We start from the raw sequence: 20,711 nt of genomic DNA, 5'->3' as shown, positions 1-20,711 counted from the left end.
TTTAAATAGCCCGCCGATCACCCCTCTTCCAGGCTGCGTTGCAGGGAAGCGCTGGTCCCCAGTGCGCATGCGCGCTCCCCGGGACCCGGAAGTAGACAGCGTCTATATCCGGTGCGGCGGCCATCTTGGTGCTCTCACACACCAGGCCGTCGCTCCAGACCAGGCCTCTCTGCAGAGGCACGCCGGGTCCCTGAAGCCCCTACCCCAATCCGGGGAGGCAGCCGCGCTCCCCTCCGCACGCTCTGCAGCCCCATCGGACCCAGAAGCGGCGGCGTCGGACACCGAGTCAGCGGTGACAGGGGCCTCCCCGCCGTCATACCTCCACTGGTCGGCTCCGGATACAGGTACCGATCCTGAGGGTTCCCTGTCAGGGACAGGAAACAAAACTGAGGCAGGAGAGAGGTACCGCCCTTTTATCCTGTAGGTTTCCTGTCCCTGAAGGGCGGATTCCCTCTCTCTGGTAGTGCTGTCATGGGCGACTGAGAAACACAACTTTTTGGAAAAACTTTAGATCCTTCATTACTTTCTATTACAGAAGGAGATGAAGATTGGGTAAAAACATGGAACTTCCAGATAACTAGAGAACCAGTACAAGTACAGGTATCTGTAATTTTTACTGTAACAAATACTATAGCTCCAGAAGTAAGGGTTATCCCACAAGCAGTACATAGCCAAGAAAATATTTCTCCTTTATCATTAAAATGCAACACAAGGTTAGAGTTACCTTTGGAATCTCTGTTAACCTGGACCAAAGATGGATTATTTTGGGGAAGTTTTTCAAATGGTCCAACAAATGTTACACAGAGGTCAATCCGGAAATGTGAGATGGTTGAATAAGAATTGTATTTTTTCTGTAGATAATCCATCTCCTAAGGATTCTGGACTTTGCCAATGTTGCGTTTTAACGAAAAATAATTACAAACAATGTAAAGATGTAAATGTAAATGTATGGTCAGCAGTAGATAATATTTGCACACAGACAAGATTTCAACCATCTACTCCTTTCCAAATTAACCAATTCCAATCTAAACCTCTATTACGAGATGGAGTGTTTATGATATGGACTTGTAACATGTCTAACTGGAAAATCTCTTCTAGATATCCCCAATGTCAATCACATCTCATTAATATGGAAATGGGAATAGAACAATGGTTTGGGAAAAGAACCCCAGCACAAGTTAGAAGTAAGAGGGAAGTGTTAGCAGGTATTTTGGGGGGATTAGGAACAGTAGGAAGTCTAATTAATACTACGGACATACATACTCTTAAATCAGATCTGGAAAATATTGGAGGTAAAGGGGTAAAGATTCAGAGAAGTTTGAATCAAGTCCTTGAGAAGATGGTTTTGAACACTGCTGCTGTATTGGGGTCTTCAGTATCACATCTACAAGATGCTACTTTAGCATTAATAGAAAGTGAACAGGAATCTCAAGTGGCCAAAACATGTCTAGAAATTCAGACTGAATATTCCACCAATCTGAAAATGATTGCACGAGCATTACAAAGTGGTATTACACCTTTAGGACTAATGAGAAATTTGTCTACAGAATATAATTTTGCGTTAAATCCTACAGATTTGTGGGTAAATAAGTGGTTAGGATGTGACCAGGTTATTTGTGTAGGAACATCACTGATTCCAGTGTCGGGAAGAGAAGAAACCCTGGTTCCTATAACTGTTCTGGGAATTCCTGTTAGTCACACACAATTGTTATTTTATCAATTACAGTACACAGATTTTGCATTTGACGGTACAAACACTGAACAATTAGACATTTCCTCATGCTTAACCCCTTCATGACCATGGGATTTTCCGTTTTTCTGTGTTCGTTTTTCACTCCCCTCCTTCCCAGAGCCATAACTTTTTTATTTTTCCGTCAATTTGGCCATGTGAGGGCTTATTTTTGCGGGACGAGTTGTACTTTTGAACAACATCATTGGTCTTACCATGTCGTGTACTAGAAAACGGGAAAAAAATTCCAAGTGCGGTGAAATTGCAAAAAAAGTGCAATCTCACACTTGTTTTTTGTTTGGCTTTTTTGCTAGGTTCACTAAATGCTAATACTGACCTGCCATTATGCTTCTCCAGGTCAGTACGAGTTCATAGACACCTTACATGTCTAGGTTATTTTTCACCTAAGTGGTAAAAAAAAATTCCAAACTTTGCAAAGAAAAAAAGCGCCATTTTCCGATACTCGTAGCGTCTCCAATTTTCGTGATCTGGGGCCGGTTGAGGGCTTATTTTTTGCGTGCTGAGCTGGCATTTTTAATGATACCATTTCGGTGCAGATACATTCTTTTGATCGCCCGTTATTGCATTTTAATGCAATGTCGCGGCGACCAAAGAAACGTAATTCTGGAGTTTCGAATTTTTTTCTCGTTACGCCATTTAGCGATCAGGTTAATGCTTTTTTTTTATTGATAGAGCGGGCGATTCTGAACGCAGCGATACCAAATATGTGTAGGTTTCATATTTTTTGTATTGATTTAATTTGATTGGGGCAAAAGGGGGGTGATTTAAACTTTTATATTTTTTTATTTTTTTCACATTTTTTTTAACCTTTTGTTTTACTTTTGCCATGCTTCAATAGCCTCCATGGGAGGCTAGAAGCAGGCACAACTCGATCGGCTCTGCTACATAGCAGCGATCATCAGATCGCTGCTATGCAGCAGAAATGCAGGTGTGCTGTGAGCGCCGACCACAGGGTGGCGCTCACAGCTACCGGCGATCAGTAACCATAGAGGTCTCAAGGACCTCTATGGTTACAATGGAGAAGCATCGCCGACCTCCGATCATGTGACGGGGTCGGCGATGCGCTCATATCCGGCCGGATGTGGTAGTTAAATGACGCTGTCTGCGTTTGACAGCGGCATTTAACTAGTTAATAGCGGCGGGTGAATCGCGATTTCACCCGCCGCTATTGCGGGCACATGTCAGCTGTTCAAAACAGCTGACATGTCCTGGCTCTGATGCGGGCTCACCGCCGGAGCCCGCATCAAAGCAGGGGAGCTGACCTCGGACGTACTATCCCGTCCGAGGTCAGTAAGGGGTTAAATTTTGTCTCTAAGGTAATGTGTCTACCTGGACAGGATAAAGTCATTTATCATTCATGTTTCCATAATCATACCTCATGTCCTGCCAGAGTGGAGAATGTACACGATCCAGGACTTGGTGACACCAGTAAGCGCTAATAAGGTTTGTTTCCAAGTTATGTCAGAAAGAGAAGTTGTTTCCGCATTCTCCATCCTGTGTACATGCTGAAAGTCTGACAATAGGGTTATATTGTATTGGGGGAAATGTGAAAACTCTCAAAGAAGGGAGGAAGTGTTAATATAACATTAATAGGCTCAAGAAACCTAAAAATCCTTCCGATACAGGTCAATTTGTCCCAAATAAATACTTTTCCTTGGGATATGTGGACAAATGAGATAAAAGACAAGGGTTTGTTACATTTATTAACAAAACAATTAAAAGAAGCTGAAATTGTATTCAGACACGAGCAAGGGAATGTAACTGATACTGAACATGAATGGACGAGTATGTCAGGCTCATCTTGGGGGAGAAATGTAGGGAAATCAGTAACTAGTTGGTCACAGTCTTCAGCAGGAGATGGATTATCTAATCCGATTGTTATATTCATTGTGGTTCTGCTGTGTGTAATATATCAGATAGTTATTATGTGTAATATTAACAACATTTATAAAAAGATAAAGACAGAAATGAAAAAGGAAGATGATATTTTGAGAGAAATGTTAAAAAGGAAAATATAATTCTCTAATCTAATTTTATTATCTTCGATATTCAGCTGACGTTCAGGACAGATGTTTATAGAAGGTTTTCGGAATTAAGAATGAATGTGATACGAATGGTGAGAGAAAGAGTTTAGGATTAATTATGATATTTCTCAAATCCTAATCAGGGGGGAATGTAAAATATTAATAACAATAAAATATTATTATTGATCACTTAATGTATATACAGAGTACAATTAATGAGCCGGAGCTCTAGGTAGTGTGTGGTGGTGAGTTATTCTGGGGTCTCGGCTTACATCTGTTCTCTGTATGTCAGAGCTACAGGACACTTGTCAAGTTGAGGCTATAAGTGGACGACTAAAGTTACTTGTAACTAACAAACAATATATATATTTAGGGAATATGGAATGAGGTAATGTACAGAACCATTAGGCGTATTCTGGAAGCTACTAGGTTCTGCTAATATGGTACGAGCTATGGACGTAGCGGTAGATCACCATATGTGGTTAGGAGGTAGGAAAATAGTAACCAATGTAAGTCTATGGGTCAAAATCGTATATAAGGAAGACCCAGCTCCAGTATGGGCCAGATCTCTCATTTCTGGGGAATCTCCACATGGACGACCACCTCATACCACAAGACCATGTGTAAGATCAATGCTTGCTTTCTCTTTATAATCTAATACTTCATTTTCTGTGCTATGAACTTATCATTTACTTTTTCTTCATTTTTGGAATCACTTTTTGAATGGACATTAACCAAGATTTGTTTTATCCACACAATTCAGTTTTGCTTTTCTTCTCTATCCTCACTGGATTAGACTTGAAAAAGTAAGGAAGAGTTATTTTTTCTAACAGTAAAAAACCCCGAATCATGTTCTCTGGGGTCTCGGCTACCCCCGATAACCGAGACCCCAGAGAAAATCCGACTCTGGGGGCCGCTATTCACTTTTTCCACAGCGCCGGTAATTAATGCTGTGGTTTAAGTGCCCTTAGCTGCCGCCGTTATAAGGCGCATCGGCGGTCATTAAGGGGTTAAATCTTCATAAATAAACTACATACATATTCTAGAATACCCGATGTGTTAGAAGTGGGCCGCCATCTAGTGATATCAATATATATATACCTATTCTATGTGTATCTATCTATTCTATTGTAACCGGTCAGTGCGATTTTACTGGACACCGCACTGAATTTCCGGCTTTTCTAAGGACATTCTCGTCCGAGAATCGCAGCAATATGCAGCATGTTGGGAGTTTTATCTCAGTCCGATTTTGGCTAAAAAAAACTTGGAAATGAGCCGTCACCTATTGAGTAACATTGGTCCCAGTGCAGTCCGATTTTATTATCAGATTGCACTCGTCCGTTTCTCACACAAATGAGTATGAGCCCTTAGCCGGACACTGGAAGGGGGTAAATAAGCGAGATTTTGGCATTTTAGCTCCCGGTGTGGAGGCGATAGCACAATCATATGCCGCCATATACTAGACGTCCGGTAACCGGTGATAATCCCCTCATGTGTGGGGTCTATTTGTCTCCAGAGAAATCACACGTTACATTCCACACAGAACATTGTGTAGAAAAGGCGGCGCGAGGTGATTGTGCCAGTAGTGAGGGCGAATAATGGCGGGAATGTCACTGACTGAGGAGAAGTCTCCATGTAGCGTCTTCACTGCGGATCACGTGACCCCTGACTCCTCCCCTGTGACCTCATCACAGGTCCTGTGCGCACAGAGCAGCCATATCTGTGGAGTGCGGCTCTGCAGGTGGAGGTATGTGGAGATTCCCCAGTACTGAGCGCAGCCGGGGACATTAACCCCTTCTGCACGGAGGAGACTCTTTATAAGAACCATAACGTTGTTGTTCTGTTTCCTGTAATAGATACATACGAGCCAACTATGGAGGACAGGAAGTGAGGAGCGGAGTGTTCTCCTAGTACAGGGCCCCTTTCTTGGCCCCACACAGTGTAATGCCCCCATTATGCCCTGTAAGCAGGTTCTGCCCCACACCCAGCTGCCTCGGGCACTTTACCAGGAGCTGGTACCTCAGATTCTTCCCCGCACCCCTTTCCTTTGCTTGGCGACAAATCTGTTCTGCCTTTGGGGCTCCGGCCTTTATAATCTCAGTAACTGCGCCATCAAGGTCTCCTGACCAGGTGCACCCTCTAGACTCTTCCCTCCGGAAACCCTCCCTCTTCCCATTGGTGTCACATGGTCCCGTCTGGACGGCAGATAGCAGTCTGTACAAATGCAGCTCAGCCCTGAGGAGTCTTTTTTATGACTCTCCTTATTACACCCCTTATGTAATATATATGATGGCGCTCACACAGTATAATGTTCTCATAGTACTGGCATCTCTCGTAAAAAAGGTATTTTCACACTACCGCCATACCCCCACACAGTATAATGTTCTCATAGTACCGCCATACCCCCACACAGTGTAATGTTCTCATAGTACCGCCATACCCCCACACATAGTATAATGTTCTCATAGTACCGTCATACTCCCACACACAGTATAATGTTCTCATAGTACCGCCATTCCCCCACACAGTATAATGTTCTCATAGTACTGCCATTCCCCCACACAGTATAATGTTCTCATAGTACCGCCATACCCCCACACATAGTATAATGTTCTCATAGTACCGCCATACCCCCACACATAGTATAATGTTCTCATAGTACCGCCATACCCCCACACACAGTATAATGTTCTCATAGTACCGCCATACCCCCCACACACAGTATAATCTCATAGTACCGCCATACCCCCACACACAGTATAATGTTCTCATAGTACCACCATACCCCCACACACAGTATAATGTTCTCATAGTACCACCATACCCCCACACACAGTATAATGTTCTCATAGTACCTCCATACCCCCACACACAGTATAATCTCATAGTACCGCCATACCCCCCACACACAGTATAATCTCATAGTACCACCATACCCCCACACACAGTATAATGTTCTCATAGTACCACCATACCCCCACACACAGTATAATGTTCTCATAGTACCTCCATACCCCCACACACAGTATAATATTCCTACAGTACCACCATACCCCCACACACAGTATAATGTTCTCATAGTACCGCCATACCCCCACACATAGTATAATGTTCTCATAGTACCTCCATACCCCCACACACAGTATAATGTTCTCATAGTATCACCATACCCCCACACACAGTATAATGTTCCTACAGTACCGCCATACCCCCACACACAGTACAATGTTCTCATAGTACCGCCATACCCCCACACACAGTATAATGTTCTCATAGTACCGCCATACCCCCACACACAGTATGTTATCACAGTGCCATGATCCCACCACACACAGTATAATGTTCTCATATTACCACCATACCCCCACACACAGTATAATGTTCTCATAGTACCTCCATCCCACCACGCACAGTATAATGTTCTCATAGTGCCATCATCCCACCACACACACAGTATAATGTTCTCATTAACACCATACCCCACACACACAGTATAATGTTCTCATAGTACCACCATACCCCCACACAGTATAATGTTCTTACAGTACCGCCATACCCCCACACACACAGTATAACCTTCTCATAGTACTGTTATACCCCCACACACAGTATAATCTTCTCATAGTACTGCCATACCCCCCCACACAGTATAATTTTCTCATAGTACTGCTATACCCCTACACACAGTATAATGTTCTCACAATACCGCTATACCCCCACACACATTATAAAGTTCCCACAATAGTGGCTTCCCACAGACACAGGATAATGTTTCCACAGGACTGGCATCCCCGTCACACACAGTATAATGTCCCCACAGTACTGCCATCCCCCCACTTTCTAATGTTCCCACAATACTGCCCCCTACATGCATAATATGGTGCCATCCACCTCACTGACTACCTCCGACCACCGACAGTTAATAAATACTCACTTAGACTTATTCTTGGTGCAAATACTAATGAACCCAGGATCTATGAGATATTTACCATACGATAGTTGGATAGGCAGGAGTGTATCATCCAAAACGATAGCCCACTTGGTTGCTATGATGCCTATGAATTGACAGGTCTCAGTGGGGTGTGGTATTGTTACCCTCTCCTTCCCATGATCACAATTTCAGCTAAAGGGCAAGTAGGAAGCGAGAGAGGTTAAGTGCCAGAATTAGTGCATCTTAGAGATGTGCCTTTTCCGGGCGGCTGAGAGCTGATATTTTTAGCCTGTGGGCACAGTATTTATGGCCCCTTCCTAGGCTATTAATATCAACTCGCAACTGTCTGCATAGCTTTGCTGGTTATTAAATATAGGGGCAAACTACGTCACTTTTTTAAAGGAGTCCCCCATTTTTATAGCCACTAAAGGCTAAGTATACAGTTGTGAGCTGATATTACTAGCCACGGAAGCTCCATGGGTATTACCCCCTTTCCTAGGCTATAAACAAACTTCTGTGTGTGAATCAGACCTGAGATCTAACGTGATAGAAGGTTACACTGCGGGGAAGACGGGAAACCTTCATATAGACGGCCGGTGGTGATGGAGTCAGTGACCGACTCTGGCCAAATATGTTTCTACAGCCGTAGTAGAAGATGATGTCGTCCTCATCATGAAGTAGTTATTTCTCATGTCGCGTGTAATGAATATCTCCTGCAGTATTGCTAATGCCGATTCCAGGGTCGGTAAATGAGACGAGAATTAGCATTATGGAAGATGAGTCTATGAGAAACGTATTCAGCTGCCGACTCCGAGGAGGAAACTGCTTGTTGTCTGTGGCCTAAATATATAGGTTTTATTAGTAGATGGAAAGAAGGAAACTAAATACTGTAAAATAATAAATCTCCTCATATGTTTCCCTTATTATCTCCAGTAATTGTATTATTACAGGATTCTTATGATATTACATCGGCTCATCTTCTCATTCAGGTCTCTACAATATCGGATCCTCTCAGTGAAGATCTTCTACAAAAGAGAATTTTCCTGATTTACCCATCAAAGATGGATATGGACAGAGACAAGATGGCGGAGAGGATATTACACCTCACCCTAGAGATCCTCTTCCGGCTTACTGGAGAGGTGAGAGATTCTGATGACGTCACATTACATCATTCTTATCTATGGGAATAACAGATGGACAGAACTGGAGAGGTGAGGACTCTGGAAATGTCTGTAGTGAGATTTATTAATGTGTCTCTCCATTACCAGGATTACACAGTGGTGAAGAAGACCTCTAGTGATCGCTGTCAGGACCCTGTGCCTGAGGGATGGGGAAGACCCCTGAGCCCAATCACGGGGCCTCCACCTCACCCCCTGATCCATGAGGACATCAATGACCAGAAGATCCTAGAACTCACCTACAAGATGATTGAGCTGCTGACTGGAGAGGTGACACTGCTGGGAATGCTGGGACATTATACAGTAACACTATGAAGGGATCGGGGGGATGACGGTATCATTGTATGTGTCAGGTTCCTATAAGGTGTCAGGATGTCTCCATCTATTTCTCCATGGAGGAGTGGGAGTATTTAGAAGGACACAGAGATCTGTACAAGGACGTCATAATGGAGGTTCCCCAGCCCCTCACATCTCCAGGTAATAGACAGGACTAAATACACACGGCCTATAATTATCTGTATGTAAAGAATGAATTCACTCCCTGTATATGTTTCCTCCAGATCTATCCAGTAAGAGGACAACACCAGAGAGATGTCCCCGTCCTCTTCTTCCACAAGACTGCAAGCAAGAAGATCCCAATGCTCCTCAGGATCATCAGGTAGATGGAGAGAAGGTGTCAGGAGATCTCCCCTATGATGTGTAGACGCCGGTGAAGGTCTTGTGCTCAGTCTTGTTTTATCCACCAGTATTATATGTTTTATACTTGTGTAATGAGAACGGTGGAGATGGCAGGATTAGAGCCGATCATAGATGTGACTTCAAATCATGAAAGAAAGAATATGCGGCACTCACCCCAATATTGCGGAGAATCGTGAACTTTATTGGAGAGATACAGTGAAATCCATCCGTTAGGACATCAGAGAAGTAAGCGCACAGGAGGGTGCGGTATTGGAGTGTGGACGATGGCCGTTTCGCCCAGGTGTTGTGCTTCGACGGGTCCGAAAGGTAGATTACTAGACGTCATTTCCTTTTAAGGGATCTCAGACGTTATAAACATAATTAACACGTGCAATAATACATTGTGAAACAAATAGTGGATGTGACATACTAAACATAATCTACATACAGAGATACAAATTGAATGGAGAACTACATCATATATATTCTATTTTAGCATCATATAATATGATATACCTTACTATTTTATTTTTATAACTTTATATATTTGTATATTCATAAACATTTATCAGTACCTATGGAAAGAGCTACTCAAACAATACAATAAGCCTCTAGTGTACTAAATAGCTCTTATAAAAACTCAAACATGTCCAGCTTATCGTTTAAGCCAATTGGCCCCTGTGCATTCGTATTTAGAATCCACTTCGCTTCTTTTTGTAAAAGGAGTCTTTTTTGGTCACCTCCTTGTGGGGAATTTTTTACTATTTCTATACCAGCGAAATTCAGAAAATCGGGATTAGCGTGATGTTTTTCTTTCATATGTTGTATTAGCCTTAGGCACCCTTTGCCTGTGGAGATTGATTTGTAGTGTTCTCTGAATCTTTCTATCAATGGTCGTATTGTCTTACCGATATAAAAATATCGGCAGGGGCAAAACAGGACATAAACCACAAACTTGGTTTTGCAGGAAACGAAATCTTTAACATAATGGGTGATGGAACCTATCTGTAATGGATTTTTTGTTATGTGGAGAGCACAAAACCTGCAATTACCGCATTTGTGATTACCAAAAGAAGTATTACTAGCCAGCCAGTTATTACTAGGTTATTAAATGGTGTACGCAACTAATTGGTACTGCAATGGGTACGCCCATCTCTTGTACATATGCTAATCTGTTCCTGTCAATCTTTGAGGATAAATACGTGAGTAATAGGGTTGAGCGAAATGGGTCGACCATTTTCAGAAGTCACCGACTTTTGGCAAAGTCGGGTTTCATGAAACCCGACCCGACCCCTGTGTGGGGTCGGCGATCTTCTGAATCTGGTATCGGAATTCTGATACCGAGTTCCGATATGTTTGCGATATCGGAACTTGGTATCGGAATCCACATTTAAGTGTAAAATAAAGAATTAAAATAAAAAATATTGATATACTCACCCTCTGATGCGCCCTGGTAGTAACCGGCATCTTCCGGTCCTAAGAATGGCGCTTGAAAGACCTTTCGAATGCTTCACGGCTTGTGATTGGTCGCGGCGGCCCAAGTGACCGCTCAGCGACCAATCACAAGCCGTGACGTAATTCTCATGGCCTAAATTCCTAGAATGAGGAATTTAGGACCTGAGAATTACGTCACGGCTTGTTGTGATTGGTCGCTCAGCGGTCACGTGGGCCGCCGCGACCAATCACAAGCCGGGAAGCATTCGAAAGGTCTTTCAAGCGCCATTCTTAGGACCGGAAGATGCCGGTTACTACCAGGGCGCATCAGAGGGTGAGTATATCAAATATTTTTTATTTTAATTCTTTATTTTACACTTAAATATGGATCCCAGGGCCTGAAGGAGAGTTTCCTCTCCTTCAGACCCTGGGAACCATAGTATCCCATTGCACTGCATTGGGTTTCGCGTTTCGGCCGACCCCGACCCCGACTTTTTTATAGGATCGGCCGATTTCACTCGACCCGACTTTTGAGAAAGTCGGGTTTCGTGAAACCCGACCCGATCCTATAAAAATAAAAGTCGCTCAACCCTAGTGAGTAACATTAATAACCCTTTTCTGAAGCATATTCGTTTTTATGCGAGATTTGTGGATGATGTCATAATAATTTGGGACGGAAACGAAATTGAATTTAATGAGTTTGTGGAATATTTGAACACCACCAATGATCACAATATGAAATTTACTTCCTGTTACGGAAGTGACAGCTTGGAATTTTTAGATGTTAAAATTGATATTGTCGATGGTAATTTATTAACAAAAGTATTTAGAAAACAAACTGCAACGAATAATATACTTCATTTCAATAGTGCCCACCCATCCCACACAAAGAGCAGCTTACCATATAGTCAGATGGTGAGACTGCGAAAAATTAATAATAGTAATGTAGTATTTCAGGAACAAATTAATGAGTTGAAATCACGTTTATTGAAAAGAGGTTACCCTCCAAAAATATTGAATGAAGCCGAAACCCGGGTAAAAAAATTTTCACAACAAGATTTTTTAAAGAGTAAAAGAAATAGATTAAGCATACCAGATTCGGAAAAAAATGAGAATTTTTATTTTTGCTTTAAACATAGCAATTTGGATAATGCGATTCACGCATCAATCCGAAAAAATTGGCTGGTGTTGCAAACCGATAAAGATTTGTCATTGCTTTATAAAAACACTCCTAAATTTGCATATAAACGTGCACATAATTTATCTGATTTGTTAGTACGCAATAGAATCCCTATACCTAGTAATAACTGGCTGGCTAGTAATACTTCTTTTGGTAATCACAAATGCGGTAATTGCAGGTTTTGTGCTTTCCACATAACAAAAAATCCATTACAGATAGGTTCCATCACCCATTATGTTAAAGATTTCGTTTCCTGCAAAACCAAGTTTGTGGTTTATGTCCTGTTTTGCCCCTGCCGATATTTTTATATCGGTAAGACAATACGACCATTGAAAGAAAGATTCAGAGACCACTACAAATCAATCTCCACAGGCAAAGGGTGCCTAAGGCTAATACAACATATGAAAGAAAAACATCACGCTAATCCTGATTTTCTGAATTTCGCTGGTATAGAAATAGTAAAAAATTCCCCACAAGGAGGTGACCAAAAAAGACTCCTTTTACAAAAAGAAGCGAAGTGGATTCTAAATACGAATGCACAGGGGCCAATTGGCTTAAACGATAAGCTGGACATGTCTGTGTTTTTATAAGATCTATTTAGTACACTAGAGGCTTATTGTATTGTTTGAGTAGCTCTTTCCATAGGTACTGATAAATGTTTATGAATATACAAATATATAAAGTTATAAAAATAAAATAGTAAGGTATATCATATTATATGATGCTAAAATAGAATATATATGATGTAGTTCTCCATTCAATTTGTATCTCTGTATGTAGATTATGTTTAGTATGTCACATCCACTATTTGTTTCACAATGTATTATTGCACGTGTTAATTATGTTTATAACGTCTGAGATCCCTTAAAAGGAAATGACGTCTAGTAATCTACCTCTCGGACCCGTCGAAGCACAACACCTGGGCGAAACGGCCATCGTCCACACTCCAATACCGCACCCTCCTGTGCGCTTACTTCTCTGATGTCCTAACGGATGGATTTCACTGTATCTCTCCAATAAAGTTTACGATTCTCCGCAATATTGGGGTGAGTGCCGCATATTCTTTCTTTCATGATTTGGATTCTTGTGCATATATCTATGCTGAGCACCACGAAACCCCTTAGAATCGTGACGCCCGCCTACCAGCTGTCCACTCCCAGTCCCGCTGATAGGACACTACACAGCTCTAGTGCCGTTCTACTTTCTGACTTTACTAGACTTTATAGATGTGACTTCTCCATCTGTCGGTGACTTTTATAATATTTGTTTCAGGGTGAAGATCTGACCCATATTAATACTACAGAGACATATGTGAGGGGGGATGAGCGGTGTAAAGAGGAGATTCCTACATATGACTACCCAGGTGAGTAGTGACCACTAAATGCAGAGAAGTCACAGATTCTTCTCAGTCACCGGCTGTGGCTGCTTTATCGGTGGTGTTGTCCGGCCGTATTACCATTATTACCATTTTACCTCTAGACCACAACATTCTCCTTCTATACACTGACCTGAGAGACTTCCTGATCATCACTGCGCATGACAGGAAGCCTCTCAGGTCTGGAGACCCTGATGTCATCATGACGACATCGGGTCTCGATGGCAGTGATCTGGACCACGCATCATGCCACAGAGTCTAGGATCCAAAGGCAGCTGGGCTGTCAGTCACTGTAGTGAGGGATCAGCGACCTGTCATAAGCCAATACAGATGAATATGTAATCAGAGCAGCACATAAAGCCCCGCCCACAGCCCCACCCCAGAGCACCACATAAAGCCCCACCCACAGCCCCGCCCCAGAGCACGAGAATCTCATTAACTGAAAACTACAAATACAGATTAATCAAAAACCACAAGACGGATTTCATCACCAGGTATCAGTGTAATCGGTATAACGGCACCGACCTGACAGTGTCTGTAGTCACTGAGCACAATCCTGCTGACAGGTTCCCTTTAAGACATCTCCGCTCTGCACTATTATACACAGTTCTCTTTAAATGTGTAATATTTCTTCTTGAAACTCATCTGACAGAAAATATTGGAGCTTCCGATAGTTTAGATAGTTTAGATTTAGATGCGAACTCTGCTTCAGGAAAATGGCCGCCGCGATCTCCATCTGCGCATGCGCGGCATCCCGCGGCCATTTTCCTGAAGCCGCGGCCAGCAGAGCGCCGCTTCTGCGCACGCGTGGCCAAAGGAAGATGGCCGCCCCCACCGATCACCAATGAAATAGTGCACATCGCGCTCTTTTCACTCCCCCACTCCCCTGTGCAGTGGATTCGGGACCTTGGGCATGCGCACACCACTACGCCACCAACGGAAAACCAAGCAAGATCTGGGGGAAGACACCACGCCCATCTGACCAGACCAGCCTGATTGACAGGCGAAAACGACTACTTTGGTAACGTATTTCGGCAGCATAGGTGGGGAATCGGGGTCCACAAAATACACTATTGCAATGCACAGCTCAGGCCCTATTTAACAGTATTTTTATCTCATACGGAAAAAACGGGGTGACAGGTTCCCTTTAACATTTAACTTTTTTTTTGCAAACATTAAATTTCAGAACCAATTTTTTTTATTTTCACAAGTGTAAAAAGAGAAAGCGAACCACAAAATTTGTTGTGCAATTTCTCCTGAATGCGCCGATATCCCACATGTGGGGGTAAACCACTGTTTGGGCGCACTGCAGAGCTTGGAAGAGAAGGAGCACCATTTGACTTGACAATGCAGAATTGGCTGGAATTGAGATCGGACGCCATGTTTCGCGTTTGGAAAGACCCTGATGTGCCTAAATAGTGGAAACCCCCGATGAGTGATACCATTTTGGAATCTAGTCCCCTTAAAGAACTTATCTAGATGTGTGGTGAGCACTTTGAACCCCCAGGTGCTTCACAGAAGTTTATAACGTAGAGCTGTGAAAATAAAAAATCACATTTTTTTTCTACAAAAATGATCTTTTCGCCCCCAAATTTTTATTTTCACAAGGATAACAGGAGAAATTAGACCACGAAAGTTGTTGTGCTATTTCTCCTGAGTACGTCGATACTCCATATGTGGGGGTAAACCACAGTTTAGGCGCACGGCAGAGCTTGGAAGAGAAGGAGTGCCATTTGACATTTTCAATGCTGAATTGGCTGGAATTGAGATCGGACGCCATGTTGCGTTTGGAGAGCCCCTGATGTACCTAAACAGTAGAAACCCCCCACAAGTGACCCCATTTTGGAAACTAGACCCATTAAGGAACTTATGTAGATGTTTGGTGAGCACTTTGAACCCCCAAGTGCTTCATATAAATTTATAACGGAGAGCCGTGAAAATAAAAAATCCTTTTTTTATCTCAAAAATGATTTTTTATTTTCTCAAGGGTAACATGAGAAATTGGTCCCCAAAATTTGTTGTCCGGTTTGTCCTGAGTACGCTGATACCCCATATGTGGGGGGGTCCACTGTTTGGGCACACATCGGGGCTCGGAAGGGAAGTAGTGATGTTTTAAAATGCAGACTTTGATGGAATGGTCTGAGGGCGTCATGTTGCATTTGCAGAGCTCGTGATGTACCTAAACAGTAGACACCCCCCACAAGTGAGCCCATTTTGGAAATTAGACCCCCCAAAGAGCTAATCTAGATGTGTGGTGAGCACTATGAACCCCAACTGCTTCACAGATGTTTATAATGTAGAGCCATGAAAATAAAAAAATCATGTTTTTTCCACAAAAATGATTTTTCACCCCAAAATTTTTACTTTCACAAAGGTAACAGGAGAAATTGGACCCCAAACTTTATTGTGCATTTTATACTGAATACGCTGATACTCCATATGTGGGGGGACCACTGTTTGGGCGCATGGCAGAGCTCGGAAGGGAATGCAGACTTTGATAGAATAGTCTGCGGGCGGTATGTTGCGTTTGCAGAGCCCCTGATGTACCTAAACAGTAGAAACCCCCCACAAGTGACCCCATTTGGGAAACTAGACCCCCCCAAGGAACTTATCTAGATGTGTGGTGAGAACCTTGAACCCCCAAGTGCTTCACAGAAGTTTATAATGCAGAGTCGTGAAAATTAAAAAAAATGTTTTTTCCACAAAAATGATTTTTTTAGCCCCCAATTTTTTATTTTCCCAAGAATAACAGGAGAAATTGGACCCCAAATATTGTTGTACAATTTGTCCTGAGTGCGCTGATACCCCATATGTGGGGGTAAACCACTGTTTGGGCACACATCGGGGCTCGGAAGGGAAGGAGCGCCGTTTGGAATTCAGACTTAGATTGATTGGTTTGCAGGCGTCACATTGCATTTGCAGAGCCCCTGATGTACCTAAACAGTAGAAACCACCCACAAGTGACCCCATATTGAAAACCAGACCCCCCAAGGAACTGATCTAGATGTGTTGTGAGAACTTTGAACCCCCAAGTGTTTCACTACAGTTTATAACGCAGAGCCGTGAAAATAAAAAATCATTTTTTTTCCACAAAAATGATTTTTTAGCCCCCATTTTTTTTTATTTTTGCGAGGAGAAACAGGAGAAACTGGACCCCAAAAGTTGTTGTCCAACTAGTACTTAGTATGCTGATGTTCCATATGGGGGGTAAACCACTGTTTGGGCGCACGGCAGAGCTCAGAAGGGAGGGAGCATAATTTGACTTTTTGACTGTCTCGTTTGGAGACCCCCTGATGTACCTAAACAGTTGAAACCCCCCAATTCTAACTCCAACCCTAACCCCAACACACCCCTAATCCCAACCCGATCCATAATCCTAATCACAACCCTAACCCCCAAAACACCTCTAACCAGGGTTGAGCGACTTTTACTTTTTTAGGATCGAGTCGGGTTTCGCGAAACACGACTTTCTCAAAAGTCGAGTCGAGTGAAATCGGCCGATTATCGCGAAAAGTCGGGGATCGACCGAAACACTTAACCCAATGTAAGTCAATGGGAAATCAAAGTCTCTCTCTCTCTCACTCTCTCTGCCTCTCTCTCCCTCTCTCCCCTCCGTGCAAAGCATAGGTTGTGTTGGACTATGGAAATCGCTAAATCCCAAACGGTAATATGGCTCTGTGACGCCGCAGAAAGCAAGCCGGAAACTGTCATCACGCTGCCCACACTTCTTCATTGGCTGAAAAAATGGGGAAAGCGTTATACGAAACGTGACTTTGGCGTGAAGATCGCCGACTGCATGGCCGATCCCACGCTGGGGTCGGGTTTCACAAAACCCAACTTTGCCAAAGTCGGCGACTTTTCAAAATGACCGATCCGTTTCGCTCAACCCTACCTCTAACCCTATTCCCAACCCTAACCATAACCCTAATCAAAGCCCTAAACACAACACAACCCTAATCCTAATCTCAATCCTAACCTCAAAACCTAACCCTAATCCCAATTCACCCCTAACCCTAATGCCAACCCTAATCCAAACCCTAATCCCAACTCTAACCCTAACTTTAGCCCCAACCCTAACTTTAGCCCCAACCCTAACTTTAGCCCCAACCCTAACCGCAACCCTAACCCTATCCATAGCTCTAATCCTAGCCCTAACCCTAGCCCTAACCCTAATTGGAAAATAGAAATACATACATTTTTTTATTTTATTATTTTTTCCTAACTAAGGGGGTGATAAAGGGGGGGGGTTATTTACTATTTTTTATTTTGATCACTGTGATAGGATCTCACAGTGACCAAAATAAAACAAGAGGAAGAATTTTCCTCTGCTGGCCGGCAGATCACGGCGGTCGCACTGCTCATGTGCCCGCCATTTTCTTACCAGAGCAAGAAGCCGACAGCCAGGAGAGGAAGCAGGAGGACCCAGGGACACCGGTAAGTATGACAGAGTCCCCGATCCCCCTATTGTGTGCGATCACATCAGAGGACAGAGAATGACAGATCGCTTTTCTTTTTTTTTTTGCGGCCGCCGGTAAATGGTTAATTACCGGCGATCGCAAAACAGGGGTCAGTGAAAAACGACCCCGATCATGTTCTTTGGGGTCTCGGCTACCCCTGGCAGCCGAGACCCCAAAGATCTGCCAGGTCCTGGGCAGCGGACGCACTGCGCATGTGCCCACCATTTTTTTCCCGGAACAAGATGGTGGCGCCCATCAGGAGCCACGAGGAGCACTGGGGGAGACAGGTGAGTATCGGGGGGGCGATCGGGGACCCCATTTATCTGTCCTTTGATGTGCGATCACATCGTAGGACAGAGAAATTAAATGGCAAATCGCGGTTTTTTTTGTTGCGACCGCCGGTAAACGTTAATTACCAGCGATTGCAACTCGGGGGGTCGGTAAAACCCCCCGAATCATGTTCTCTGGGGTCTCGGCTGCCCTCGGCAACTGAGACCCCAGAGAAAATCCGACTCTGGGGGGTGCTATTCACTTTTTCCACAGGTTTAAGTACAGGTTTAAGTACCCTTAACTGCTGCCGTTAAAAGGCGTATCGGCGGTCGTTAAGGGGTTAAATGTGTAATATTTCTTCTTGAAACTCATCTGACAGAAAATATTGGAGCTTCCGATAGTTTAGATTGTGAAGTCCCCGAGCCCCGTGCTCTAATTACCCCAGAGAGGTTTCACCACTAGCTCCTCATTTATTACTGATGGAGACTGTTCAGTTTGAGCATTTCAGTAGATGTTATTGTCTATAGTCAGTTTCTGATTACAGTAGTGTCCTCAATACTCTGATTTAACCTCTTCCCGCAGCCAGTTTTGTGTTCTTAATCAGGCCCCATTTTTACAATCTGACGTGGTCACTTTATGTGGTGATAACTTTGGAATTATTCACAAAGGATAATAGAAAACAAATGGAGCTTACAATTTATTTTCCAACTTCTCACAATACCCTACATACGATTGTACACTACTCTCTGGGCACATGGCAGTGTTCAGAAGGGAAGGAGCGTCATTTAGCTGTTTGAATGTAAAATATGTTGGAATAATTAATGGTTGCCATGTCGCATTTGGAGAGCCCCTGATGTGCCTAAACATTGAAACACCCCACAAGTGACCCCATTTTGTAAAATAGACCCCTTAGGGAACTTATCTGGATGTGTATTGAGCACCTTGAACCCACAGATGCTTCACAGAAGTTTATAATGTAGAGCCATGGAAATAAAAAATAAAATACATTTTCCACAAATAAATCATTTTAGCTCCACATTTTGCATTATCGTAAGGATAATAGGAGAAATTGCTCCATGCAGTTTGTTGTGCAGTTTCTCCTGAGCACAGCGATATCCCATATGTGGGGAATACTACTGTTTGGGCGCACGGCAGAGCTTGGAAGGGAAGGAGCGCCATATTGGAGAGCAGATTTTGCTTGAATTGTTTGTGGGTGACATGTCACATTGTCTGAGCCCCTGATGTGTCTAAACAGTGGAAACACCAAAACAATTGACCCCCCCCAAGAAACTTATCTAGATGTGTGGTGGGCACTTTGAATCCCCAAGTGCTTCACAGAAGTTAATTACGTAGAGCCGTGAAAATAAAAAATCATATTTTTTTCTAAAAAAAAATGATCTTTTTGCCCTCAATTTTTTCCAAAGGGTAACTGGAGAAATTGGACACCAAATTTTATTGTGAAATTTCTCTTGAGCATGCCGATATGCCATATGTGGGGGTAAACAACTGTTTGGGTGCATGGCAGAGCTCAGAAGGGAAGGAGCGCCATTTTGGAGAGCAGATTTTGCTCGAATTGTTTGTGGGTGACATGTCACATTGTCAGAGCCCCTGAGGTGCCAGAACAGCATAAGCCCCCAAAAGTGACTGCATTTTACACAATACTTCCTGTTCTTCTAGTGGTGCAGTGAGCATACTGACACCACAGCTGTTCCATAGAAAATTATACCATTGATCAGTGAAGAAAAAATAATTACATTTCTACCACTAAAATATTGTTTTAACCCCAGATTTTACATTGGAAAATACGTAGATAGGTAAATGGTCACTACACCCATAGATGAATTCGCAGAGGGGTGTCATTTCCAAAATGGGGTCACTTCAGGGGGGATTCTGCTGTTATGGCACTTTGGAGAGCTGCTAAGTGCCAGAACAACAGAATCCTCCGGAAGTGACCCCATTTTGGAAATGAAACCCCTCTGCGAATTCATCTATGGATATAGTGACCATTTTCACTACACGGATGACTTCCAGAAACACGTAGTGGGAGTTTTAGAGCAAAAATTGCAAACATGTCATTGTAGTGCCCAATATATTGTGCCCAGCTTGTGTCTCTGGAGACATCCCCCACCTACCCCCAGAAATTGTTAGGTCAGCTCTACTCAGATGTGTCTGTCACTAAATAAACCAAATGCTTGACTGTCAAAACTGTTTAAAACGTGGTTCTGTGTGGAAGATTATAAATCAGTCATGGAGGCATAAGGCCGGCAATGATGGGCATTGTGGGTAATAATAGCGGGTATCCTGCCTCATTCCTCTCTTGGAACATACACGACATCTCTGGGGGTTCTTTCTTGTTTCAGTTGCTGGAATGAGTACAATAAAATGTCCCTCAGTGACTCTTCTGACATCTTCAGATTCTAAAGGATTGGTGGGG

The 20,711-nt window shown here is 43.2% G+C and overlaps 1 protein-coding gene across 1 annotated transcript in view; it reads left to right on the top strand.

Annotated features, from left to right (window-relative positions):
- Positions 1-512: 512 nt before the first annotated feature.
- LOC143766881 (uncharacterized) overlaps positions 513-20,711 on the top strand; it is a 37,182-nt gene continuing 16,983 nt past the window's right edge. Inside the window, exons 1-6 of the mRNA XM_077254879.1 lie at positions 513-600; positions 8,695-8,844; positions 8,974-9,153; positions 9,237-9,360; positions 9,444-9,541; positions 13,448-13,538. Coding sequence (XP_077110994.1) covers positions 8,767-8,844; positions 8,974-9,153; positions 9,237-9,360; positions 9,444-9,541; positions 13,448-13,538 — 571 coding nt within the window. The 5' untranslated portion in view covers positions 513-600; positions 8,695-8,766. The remainder of the gene's footprint in view (positions 601-8,694; positions 8,845-8,973; positions 9,154-9,236; positions 9,361-9,443; positions 9,542-13,447; positions 13,539-20,711) is intronic.

The sequence above is a fragment of the Ranitomeya variabilis genome, chromosome 4 (genome assembly GCF_051348905.1).
Source record: "Ranitomeya variabilis isolate aRanVar5 chromosome 4, aRanVar5.hap1, whole genome shotgun sequence".
Lineage (NCBI taxonomy): Eukaryota > Metazoa > Chordata > Amphibia > Anura > Dendrobatidae > Ranitomeya > Ranitomeya variabilis.
This window is presented reverse-complemented; position numbering and strand designations above follow the sequence as displayed.